Source organism: Phocoena phocoena, chromosome 1 (assembly GCF_963924675.1).
Source record: "Phocoena phocoena chromosome 1, mPhoPho1.1, whole genome shotgun sequence".
In the NCBI taxonomy this organism is placed as follows: domain Eukaryota; kingdom Metazoa; phylum Chordata; class Mammalia; order Artiodactyla; family Phocoenidae; genus Phocoena; species Phocoena phocoena.
The window spans coordinates 18,451,371-18,462,699 of record NC_089219.1 but is presented as its reverse complement, the minus strand read 5'-3'; the positions used below and the strand labels follow the sequence as shown (position 1 = coordinate 18,462,699).

The 11,329-nt window shown below is 60.5% G+C and overlaps 2 protein-coding genes across 3 annotated transcripts; one reads left to right on the top strand and one right to left on the bottom strand.

Annotated features, from left to right (window-relative positions):
• Positions 1-934: 934 nt before the first annotated feature.
• Positions 935-11,185, top strand: GALE (UDP-galactose-4-epimerase). 2 transcript variants are annotated; one of them, XM_065895424.1, is made up of 11 exons: positions 935-977; positions 2,564-2,784; positions 2,932-3,047; positions 3,136-3,249; positions 3,481-3,657; positions 3,931-4,044; positions 4,140-4,206; positions 4,311-4,396; positions 4,506-4,583; positions 4,802-4,916; positions 5,089-5,475. In XM_065895424.1, exons 2-11 carry the CDS (start codon positions 2,664-2,666, stop codon positions 5,145-5,147), a joined length of 1,047 nt encoding a protein of 348 aa, XP_065751496.1. In that variant the 5' UTR covers positions 935-977; positions 2,564-2,663; the 3' UTR covers positions 5,148-5,475. The 2 variants fall into 2 exon arrangements, 1 of the variants encoding a protein (XP_065751496.1); XR_010656707.1 differs by lacking the exon at positions 935-977 and adding an exon at positions 11,175-11,185 and having other exon boundaries at positions 2,570-2,784; positions 5,089-5,457.
• LYPLA2 (lysophospholipase 2) lies at positions 5,529-9,973 on the bottom strand. Its single transcript, XM_065895438.1, has 10 exons — positions 9,906-9,973; positions 8,336-8,439; positions 8,040-8,071; positions 7,847-7,912; positions 7,324-7,371; positions 7,162-7,232; positions 6,946-7,019; positions 6,767-6,868; positions 6,492-6,665; positions 5,529-6,393 (listed from the first exon to the last, which is right to left on the bottom strand). The coding sequence occupies exons 2-10, from the start codon at positions 8,411-8,413 to the stop codon at positions 6,343-6,345; spliced, it is 696 nt and encodes a 231-aa protein (XP_065751510.1). The 5' UTR covers positions 8,414-8,439; positions 9,906-9,973; the 3' UTR covers positions 5,529-6,342.
• Positions 11,186-11,329: the final 144 nt, after the last annotated feature.

Sequence of the window (11,329 nt, the reverse complement as noted above, 5' to 3'; positions counted from 1 at the left end):
CTCGGGTTTCATCATTCAATATGTCATGCCTTTATACACATCATTCCTTAGCCCTTCCTTTATTTTAAACAAAAACAGAACACCATTTTCTAACGTACTGTTATGGTAGGCAGGGTGCAAACCGTTCCAGGCTGACCGCAATTGGCGCTGTGATTCCTGTTTTAGTTTTAGGGCTCCCTTAGCGGTATTTTTTTTTTTAATCTATCTAATCTAACCATCTTATCTATCTAATCTAGTCCATCTACGTCGGGTCTATCTATCTAATCTAATCTATGCCGGGTCTTCGTTGCTGCGTTCGGGATCTTTAGGTGCGGCATATGGACTTCTTAGTTGCAGCATGCATGCGGGATCTAGTTCCCCGATCGAACCGCAGGCCCCCTGCATCGGGAGCACGGAGTCTTACAGGACCGACAGGGAAGTTCCCTTTGGCGGGTTTTTAAACTAGACTTTCCAGAACGACAGATTCTGGGCGACCCCTACCCGTTCCCGTCCTTCGGCGCCGTCCCTCTCGCCTCTGTTCCAGGCAGCCATCTGCTTCATGCCAGGGTTACTAAAAAGAGTTTGGCAGCTACGAAAACAGTGGAAAACCTGCGGGCGAGCGCGGAGCCGCGGTCTTCGGCCCCACGCTTGGCTATGGCTCCCGCCGCGGGACGGCTGCCGGGCGCGGTGCCTGTCTCCCGCGGTCGGGACAAGCGCTGGCGCCTGGGCTCGCGGGCGCGGCTCCGGGCCGTGCCGTGCCTTCCCCCGCCCACCGCCCAGGCACGGGTCGGTACCGCCCTCTGCGGGACGTGCCGCGCAGGCGTCCTGAAGACGTAGCTTCCTTGGTCCTCCCGGCGCCCCGTACTGCGGTCTCCACGCGGACACGTCTCTTGGGGGCGTGGGGGAGGCGGGGCCAGGGCGGGCCGTCGGTTCTTAAAGGGACTGGGCGCGGAGCTCGGGAGGCGGCGCCGTTCGAGGCAGCGCGTGGTGCGGAGCAGGTTCGGGAGGCGAATGGGGGGGGTCTGGGCGGGTTTGCGAGGGGCTGGGTGGCCCGCCGGGCGCGAGGGAGAGTCTCGGGGGTCTGGGCTGCGTTCTGGGCAGAGTCCCGCCAGGGCGGACCCACCCTCGCTGCTCGCAGCTCCCGCTGCCTTGGCTGGGGTGGCCAGGGTTCATTCATTCCCGGCCGAGGCACTCCTAGTTCGGCCCCCTCCGAGCCACCGCCCGAATCCCAGCCTGAGGCCCTGCGCCCCCTCCTCTCCATTTTACGGACTGGGAAAACTGAGGAGGCGACGGCTGACCGAGGCCACTCTGCGAGTCGGAGGGAGGCCGGCCTCACCAGCCTTCCTGCCTCCCGTAGCTCCTCCGCCCCCACTTTCCGGGGGCCCGCACAGCGCGTGGAGCTCGGTGGGACGGGGGCGGGGGCGGCTTCAGCGTCAGGAGCAGAGTCCAGCGGGAAACAGTGGGGGCGGGGGGCGAACTGCTTGGGGAGAGGGGCGGGGCTTTGATCCTGGAGATCCAGATTCTAGCCCGGCCAGCACTAGCTTTGTGACTTAAGGCAATTACTTCACCTCTCTGACCTTAGTATCCCTTTTTGTAAAGTGCCAGTAATAACACCTGCCTCATCAGGATATTGGGGGAATTCAGGAAAATAATGCAAAAGTGCCCAATACAGAGCCTGGCACGCAGCGGGCGTTCAGTCGAGCTGGATGAGCCCAGAAGAGGATTGACGCAGCTCGGAGGAAGGCGGCTGCGGGCCAGGCCGCCCGGAATGAAAGACCTCAGTGTCTGAGTTTCCTCCCCCGCCCCCCTCCTCCGCTCCACCGTCTCTGCCCGTAGTGTTTGTTCAGGGTGGTGGTGCACACCTGACAGTGGAGCCTGGGGCCAAGGCCACGTCTACACTACCCTGTTCAGTGCCACCTAGAATTAGGCGGGATCCTTAGCTCCAAGCCGGGAGCGGCATCCGCACAGGCGGAACCAGCCTGGCTGACCTGGGGTGGGGCCCACTCCGGGAGTGCAGTGCTATAACCCCAGAGCTGGGCTCAGCCTGCCTGGCAAAAGACCCCACCCTGAGGCCATCTGCTATATTTCCTGCCTCCTCCCAGTTGACCTTTGTGGAAGGGAGTCAGGGGGCTGCTTACCCCAGGAGGTGTTAGTCACTGAACCAAGGAGCCAGTTTATACCTAGTGATGGCAGAGGGACTGGGAAGGTCCAAGTCTGAGCAGACAGAACCCCTTCCTGGGCTCTTGGAGTCCCAATGCTGCTGCCTTGTTTCCTTCTGTCCAGAACTGTCCAGTCCCCAGACACCTCGGGGAAGGCAGTGTGGAGCCTAGGGTTCCATCTTCCCAACCCCCGGTCAGTTATGGTGCTTGTGCCATCAGTCTCCCCACCTGTACCATGTGGCAGTCCTTTAAAATCACCTCATCTGACCCTCACACTACCACGTGATAGTTGGACAGTTATAACCTCCATGTTATAGAGATGGAAACTAAGGCCAAGAGAGAAGTGGTCTCCAAGGCCTAAGGCCAGAAAGTGATGGTATCCAGTCTTGGGCCAGGGCTGACTCCAGACCCACCCTATTAGCTAGGACGCACCACTGCCTCCCTCTGACGCCAGAGTCCACATCGAAGGAGGCCCTGAGCAGGCAGCCTCAGCCACCTCTGAGTCTCCGTCCTGGGCCAGGCGCGATGGCGGAGAAGGTGCTGGTAACAGGTGGGGCTGGCTACATCGGCAGCCACACCGTGCTGGAGCTGCTGGAGGCGGGCTATTCGCCGGTGGTCGTCGACAACTTCCATAACGCCATTCGTGGTGAGCGGGCGGAGGGGGCTGGGGCTCCCAGGGGGGATGGAAGGGAAACCCTGCGTTCTGCCTTCAAGAGATGGGTGTCTGGCCAGTCCCTTGGGAACCCAGCACCCCATCTCCTCTGACTTTGATGGCCTCTATGTGCCCAACCAGGAGGGGGCTCCATGCCTGAGAGCTTGCGGCGGGTTCAGGAGCTGACAGGCCACTCTGTGGAGTTTGAGGAGATGGACATCTTGGACCAGGCAGCCCTACAGCGTCTTTTTAAGAAGGTGGGTGCTTGGCAGGCAGACAGGAAGGGGGCATAGCCAAGGGCCAGGCCTGTAAGCAACCTCTGACCCCAGCTTTGCAACCCTGCAGCACAGCTTCACGGCAGTCATCCACTTTGCTGGGCTCAAGGCTGTGGGCGAGTCGGTGCAGAAGCCTCTGGATTATTACCGAGTTAACCTCACAGGAACCATCCAGCTTCTGGAGGTGAGGCATGAGGCGAGGACAGACACTGTGAGGGCCCCTGGCCGGGTACGCAGTGCCAAACACGGTGGCAGAGCCCAAGCTGTGTCATCTTTGCCAGGTCTTTGCCTCTCAGCCTCGGTCTCGCCTTCTGTCAATGGGAGCCCATAGCTCAGCCCCACCCACCTGGGAGGTGTAAGGGGGCAGGAATAACGTGTGAGGCGGAGGCCACTGACGCCTCCCCTCCACGGGCAGATCATGAGGGCCCACGGGGTGAAGGACCTGGTGTGCAGCAGCTCGGCCACCGTGTATGGGAACCCCCAGTACCTGCCCCTGGATGAGGCTCACCCCACAGGTGGCTGCACCAACCCCTACGGCAAGTCCAAGTTCTTCATCGAGGAAATGATCCGGGACCTGTGCCAGGCAGACAAGGTGAGGGCCCCCTTTGACTCAGCCGTGGCTCTGCTCACGGACCCCTCACAGCCCCCCCCCGCGAGCCTGAGGACAGGATCCTGATCAGCCTCCACCGAGGAGGAGGCTGGGGTTCAGGAAGCAGCAGTGACCTGCACGAGGTCACAGCACTTGCAGGGAGGGCCCGATACCCTGCTCCTTTCTAGGGATAGAGAACCAGCAGGGTGGGCTCTGGATTCAGCTGGGACACGCAGCCTGCACCCCAACCCCCATCGTCTGACCTGCGTCCCACAGGCCTGGAATGCAGTGCTGCTGCGATATTTCAACCCCATAGGCGCCCACGCCTCGGGCTGCATCGGCGAGGATCCCCAGGGCATCCCCAATAACCTCATGCCCTATGTCTCCCAGGTAAGGGAGAAGGGAAAGGAAGGGGGTGGCCCTAGGCTTGAGGGCTACAGCTGGTGCCAAGGTCCTGGGAAAAGCTAACCTGACCTCCACCCCAGGTGGCGATTGGACGACGGGAGGCACTGAATGTCTTTGGCAACGACTATGACACAGAGGATGGCACAGGTGAGCCCAGAACCAGGAGGAGCCAGGAGTGGGAGCCGGGAGGGAGACCGCGGTGGGACAGAGACTGTACTGCACCCAGCGCCCCACCACCTCCTCCTCTGCAGGCGTCCGGGATTACATCCATGTCGTGGATCTGGCCAAGGGCCACATCGCGGCCTTGAGGAAGCTGAAGGAGCAGTGTGGCTGCCGGGTAGGAAGAGAAGGGAGGGAGGGGAAGGAGACGGAGGCCTGGGCCAATGGGGCCCAGAGGGGTAGTAAGTCCAGCCCCCGGCACGGTCCCTGTTCTCCTCTCTGGGCAGATCTACAACCTGGGCACGGGCACGGGCTATTCGGTGTTACAGATGGTCGTGGCCATGGAGAAGGCCTCGGGGAAGAAGGTAGGCTGGCAGCCCACCCTGACCCACCCCCAGCCCCTCCCACTAACCTACATGACGGGCATCCCAGCACCGCCCTGTCTCCCCAAGCCTGCCTTAGGACTTGACGCCTGAGAGCGAGACCCTGCTCTGGACCTCCATTTCTTGAGGGCCTGGTCAGCAAGTTGGCAGATAAGGCCAGGGCCAGCTCAGCTAAGCTACAACCGCCCCATCTCTTGCAGATCCCGTACAAGGTGGTGGCCCGGCGGGAAGGCGATGTGGCTGCCTGTTATGCCAACCCCAGCCTGGCCCTCAAGGAGCTGGGCTGGTCAGCAGCCTTAGGGCTGGATAGGATGTGTGAGTGCTAGCCCAACCCCTGACCCTGGGTGCTGGCCTGGCCCCTGGGAGAGAGTCAGGGGCTAGGAAAAGGGCCACCAGGGGTCTGGGCCTGTCCACTCCGGGCTGTCCAAGGTGGTGCGGGCCCTGCACTCCAGGGTGGACCCTGAGCACAGACCTCGCCCCATCACAGGTGAAGATCTATGGCGCTGGCAGAAGCAGAATCCTTCAGGCTTTGGCACGCAGGCCTGAGACCCTCACCTACCAGGGACCAGAAAAGGAAGAGAAACAATTGCCTGCTCTCCAGCCTCTGGGAGGAACCCAGGGGCCTCAGAGCCTCCCCTACCTCAGACCCCAACTGTGCCCACTCAGCCCACCAGGCATGAGGCCAAGTGCACCACTGACCAGGTATCAGGGGTCTCTATTCCACAGGGTCCAGGAACCCAGGAGGACCACCAAGAGCAAGTGGGGCGAAGCAGGGCCCTGAGACACACAGAACGCCCTCCTCCCAGGCACTAATTTATACTGCTACGAAGGAGCTTCCCAAAGTATTTAAAATAAAGTTTTCTTAGGCTGGAGCAGATTCTTGCACATGATCACACTCTACCCCTTGGACAGAATCATCCAGGCCTAAGAGTTGAAGCAATTTCTTTAATTTTATCGGAATCCAGACACAACAAGAAAAACACCCAAAACTACATGGAGACAGAAGACAAGACACGACTCCTCCCCACCTCCCCCTGGCCCTAGAGTGGGGACAATGTGGGGTGAGGCAGCTGGGGGAGACCTTGAGCCTCAGTCCAGCCCTGCAGGCTCCAGGCCCGCGGGGGCGGAGGGTAATGGGGAGGCAGGGCCCAGCCCCCAAGTCAGAATGGCTGAGGGGAGGCCCCCTCGAAGGACTCCGCCCCGTCACCCACACTCCTGCGCAGGGGCAGGGAGCCCACAGCAGCAAGGGGGCCCGGGCCACGGACACATTCATGATTGAGAAGCAGCTGGAGTGGAGGCAGGAGAGACACGATTATCTGGGCAGAATCAGCTGGCGGGAGAGGGTGGGAGGTGGGGCCTGGTAGGGCCCCAGGGGCCAAACCCTGAGGTCACAGGAGGGGCCCAAAGTGGGGCTAGTGAGTGAGGTCCTGAGTGAGTGGGTCAGCGGCTGGGCCCCTTTCTCCCGCTGCCTACAGCCCCTCCAATACTGCTGCCAGGGGGGCCCCCCCCTCCAGGGAAATGGGATAAGAAAGCAGCCCACCCCCTGCGGCAGACAGTCAGGTGGCTGAAGTCAGGAAGGGAGGCCCGGCCAGGCCTTGGCCTGCCTACCCCAGAGGCCTGTGGGAAAAGGAAGGGTCCAGGAGGGTGAGAAAGGGGCTCGACCGGCTCAGATCCAAGATGGTGCCGCGCGTGCCAAGTCCCCCATGAGCTGGGGGACCGTGCTGGGGGCCAGCAACTGTAGTTAGACAGGAGGCAGCAGCTTCTCAAGAAACTCCTTCACAGCTGCCATCTCCTGGGGGGGGGGGGGGGGGGGGTAGGTATTGTGAGAGGCTCCTGGCTGGAGGGAGGAAGGAGAAGGGCGGGAGTGGGAAGCAGCCCCTGGGCACTGACCTGAGGACAGGAGCCATGCATGACCCCGGGGTAAGTCTTGAACTGGACCCTGGCGGGTGTGACAACGGACCGAAGCTTCTCGGCTGTCAGGGCCCCAAACCGTACGGGAACCATGGGGTCCAGCTCCCCATGACACTGAAGGATGGTCAGGTCCTTGGCACTGCCGTTGGCTGCCTGTGGGCCAGACGGGACTCAGAGAGCAAAGCCAGTGCTTGGGCGCAATCCCCCAGCCTCAAGGAGACAGAGGGCAGGAGCGGGGTAGTGGAGACACTCACCTGGGGGAAGGCCCGGTGCAGAGGCAGCCAACAGCTCAATGCCACAATGCCAGCCAGAGGGTGGGGGCAGGTGAGGGCTGTGTAGAGTGACAGGGCTCCACCCTGGAGGAAGGAGAGAATGAGGGCTCATGAGGGCACAGCTCAACTCCCACCACCCACCCCCCTCTCTCTCCCCTCACCTGTGAAAAGCCTCCCAGGACGATCCGGTTGGCAGGGATCCCATTCTTCATCTCATGCTCAATCAAGGCCTTGACTGGGGGGAGGGGGCATGACTGGGTGGAGGGAAAGCTGCCACAGGGACCCAAGGAAGGGAGCCAAACAGAGGTATTGCCAGGCACTTTCCTGGGCGGGCAGAGGGGGAGAGGGAGGATGCCGAGGAGGGGCTGGGGCCTTACTGTTCTCTGCTGCCTTCTTAATGCCAGCCTCGTCCTCTGGGGCATCTGGACTCAGCCCCATCAGGTCAAACCTGGAGGAGCAGAGGCGTTGGCAGCTACTAGGAGACCTGGGCTGGCCCCAGGCAGCTCCCTCAAGCTCCTATTCCCCCTCTCCAAACTCACCAGGAGGGCATCACCATCTTCATGTTGAGTGTCACAGGGATCCGAGGCCTGGGGAGGGACAGCAAGAGGGGCCGTCATGCTCAGGAGGGATGAGGAAGCCACAGCAGAGAGCCCAGGTGGGGGCAGGGCAACCCCTGGGGAACCCTCCCAGCAGGCAGGGCCTGTGTTTAAGGTGTTGCCAGGCAACCTGCCACGTGGGGCTGGAGGCTGTGGCTGGGGGCATCGGCAGTAGCAATGGAGAAGCACAGCCCAGCACTCGGTGTGCGGGGTTCCAGCTCAGTCGGTGAGTACTTGGGGAAGGGGTACAGGGGGTGCTAGTTCTAGGAGTCTCAGGTCTAGGAGGCCTTGGGTCTGGGGCTGGACCCTATTCCTGAGGGTTCCACAGGAATGATGAAGGCTGAAAATGGCACTTGTGACTGCTCTGGGCCCCAGGCCCCAGGATGCAGCCGGCAGGAGAGAATAGGCCTGGGACCACAGGACCAACCCCCATCTTCAGCCCTCCCCTTGCTGGGGTGACACTCACGCATGGGGACAGATGTACTTGACGTGAGGGAGCCGGATAGTAGAGAGGGCGTCAGCCCAGCTGTGCCTGTAGGAGGGAAGAGAGAAAAGACACCGATGTGTAGAGGGAGGAAGGGAGGGCGCAGGCCGCTCCAGTCCCACCCCCTGGGCCCTCCCCCACTTCCCCAGGAACACTCCCTCCCCAGCTCACTCACCCTGTGTCTCCAAGGCCATGTAAAAAAATAACCTGGAAAAGGATCAGAGATGGGGAAGAGGGCAGTCACCGTCCTGCTATCCCTCTCACTCTCCTCCAACTTCTGGCCACCCCTCCCTCACCCGCAAGGACCTGGAGGGGAACTGAGGTGGCAGCCAGACAGGCGATTAAGCCCCTGCCTCCCAGCTGCAGGCTGCTCGCCCTCTCCTCACTGCCACCTCTATCTTCCCCACGCCCCCTCCAGCCAGTTCCCCAGCTGGCCCCCTGGGGGCTGCGTGGGTAGCAGAAGACCCTTACCGCAGCTGTTTCCCGCTCAGCTCCAGACACAGTGGCAGCATCGGTGAGCAGGGGCACAGACATGGTGTTACCACACATACACTGCAGGGCTCCACGGCTGGGGCCTGTGCACATTCGGGACAGTGGTCAAGAGCAAGGCCAGGAAGGGGAGAGAACCCTGACACAGAAGCAGAGCCTCAAACCCAGGGCCTACCCGGGCCATCAGCCCTCCACCGCACCCCAGGTTCTATCCTGGGCACAAAGAAAAGCCAGGCAAGAAGTTCTGGGCCCGAGCAAGCGGGCAGGAAGTTTGCCTTCACTCCAGGGCTGAAAAGCAGGGGCAGCCACCCTAGTGGCCCTGCTTCTGGCCCCCCACACAGCCTGAGGTTGCTGGAGGTGGGCAGAGGCAGGGCTTTGGGGCCGTGGGGCAGGGGAGCCAGGGCATCCCCTGCTGCCTTCTCCCCACCTAACACTCGTTGGCAGGTAACTGCCTCCTCTCCCTGCTCTCCAATCATCCCCCTTCTCTAGAGCCCTTGCGTCCCCTCCTTCCCAACTCCCGGCCCTACTGGGAAATGAAGGGAAGGAAAACTGCTGGGAAATATGTTTCCAGCCCCTACCCTCAACCCCACACACATTTTCTCCAACTTCCCTCCCATCCAGCCCCCATCAGCCTTCTGGCTCAGCCCTTCTCAGAGCCCCTGGGAGCTGCCCATGTCCCCAGAAGGCACACAAACTCCGATCCACCACCCACCTCCTAAACAGTGCCCCCCGCCCCCATGTATGAGGCCACCTGCTACTGCCCACTGACCCCAAATAGGTCCCCCAGCTCGACCATGCTCTGGGACTCCCCAACGCACAAAAGAATGCCAAGCTGGCTGGCTCCTCCCATCCTTAGCATCCTCCAAACTCCCCGGCAGCTTCTGCTACCTGGCCCTAAGTGCCGACCCTTCCTAGCAGCGCCCACCCCTCCCACCCCACCAACTGGCTTCCCCCTCCCCTCTCCCCCGAGCGCCCCTCCGCACAGTAGAATCCCTCACCTCTGACCCTGGGGTTCCTCTTCCCACACAGGAATGCGCCTTTTGTCCTAAGCTGAGATTCCCTTTCTTCCCCACAGAGATACTTCCACCCCTCACCCCAGGCCCCTCCTCTCAGAGTGGTGCCTTCCCCCATGACCTGGGGTCTTCCTCGCCACAGTAAAAACTTCCACCCTGACCTATGGTCTCCCACTCCCCGCAATGGGAACTTCTGTTCTGACCAAGAGTCGCCCTCCCCACAGTGACAATTTCTATCCTGACCCCGGACCCGCCTCTGCCCACAAAGGGGCGTTCTACCTTTGACCCTGGAGAGGACCCGCCCCACAACGGGATCCTCCACTTCCGACCCTGAAGTCCCTCTCATCACACCGGGACCCCATCTTCCTCTCCCTCTCTGCCCCCAAAGTCCCCCAGACCGGCCAGCGCCTCTTCGCACCTCACTCCCCACCCCCATCCCTCACAACTGCGGGTGCCCCTCCCCACTCGCCAGTACCCTCGCGGTGGGCCGATGCCCCGCCAGTGCCCTCCCCGGGCCTGCTGGCCCCGGACCACGGTACCTCCACTCCTGGGGGTTTCGAGACCTCTCGGGCGATTCTCCTCTCTCTCCCGCACAGACACACACTCTTCCCCCTCTGCCGCCCCCGCCGGAACTTCCGTTCGAGTCCCGGGAACCCAGCCATCGCGCTGCCGGAAGTAGCCTGGCCAGCGGTACGGAACCCGGAAGTGGGCGTCAGGGTTTCTTCAGATAGGAGCTGCCATGTTGGGTACGGTGGGGCCACTCCCCATAACCAAGCCACGGAGTCTCCGGCCGAATCTAGACAGTGCCTCCGTGGCTCCCACTTGCCACCACCACCCGTGCGCCTCCTGGAGGAAACCTGTCCTGAAGGAGAGGCATTCCTCACACTAGCAGAGTTTCCCACCTTCCCATCCATTTATGGTCTTGGGTTTCCACCACTGGCCCTCACGTCCTGTTCCAGGGTCATGGATAAAGTCATACACTCAGCTGAAAAGACACTTTGAGACCATCTAGTCTTCCAACCTTATTTTAAAGATGAGGAAACTGAGGCTCAGGGGAGGGAAGCAAACAGCAACCTCAGGATTACACTGTGATGCTGCCCCTGCACCTGCTTCCTGAGCTGTAAAACGGTGACAATAACCACCCAGCTTACTTCACAGCTTTGCTGTTAGGCTCAAATGAGGCCGTGTGGAAATGCTCTGTATTATACAGTGTAAAATCACAGCGTTGAGGACATAATGACTCTAAAAAGGACCTGGGAGAAAAGAACACTGGCATCAGCAGTGTCCGAGACAACTGGTCAGGAATCGGAGGTGTTGTCTTAGCTCTGCCCTCAGCAAGCAATACCACACAGACAGTGCACAAAATACCACCATCAGCGAGCTCCAGTTGTTAACAAAGAGGGTTTCATTTGGTCACCGAGTCACCCTTTGCTCCTTGCAGCATCGGAAAAAGTGGAATGGGGCTCAGGGTCCACATAAAGGCTGGAAGGGGAGGCAAACTGGTTTGCAGGATCATGTCCCTGACAGGGCCTGTGGGCATCTGCACACAGGAAATGAGTCATCCCTCAGCAGCTTAGGACTCATCTGCCCAGCTTAATGTACACTAGGTTTTTTTGAACTGAAAGAAAACAGTATATCTGGAAGCTCAACAAAGCACTTTTTCCCAGGTTAAGAGGCAGTTTGGTCTTAAGTGCTCAGCCCGTCACAGAGCAGGAAAACTTTAGATCCAGAGGACCAGAGCAGGCCAAGGATCCAGGGTTGGAAAAGGGGTGAATGGATGAGGACAACACAGTTGCTCCCACTCCCAGAATCCCTGCTGGGTCTGCTTGTGGAAGAATAAACAATTCCTCCTGCACCCCAATCACCTAAGACACTGTGGCACTTTGAGCAAATTCTTCAAAGTGAAGCTCAAATTCAGAGGCCTTGTCTCAGAGGCTACCGGTGATTAGTGCTAGTGGGATTA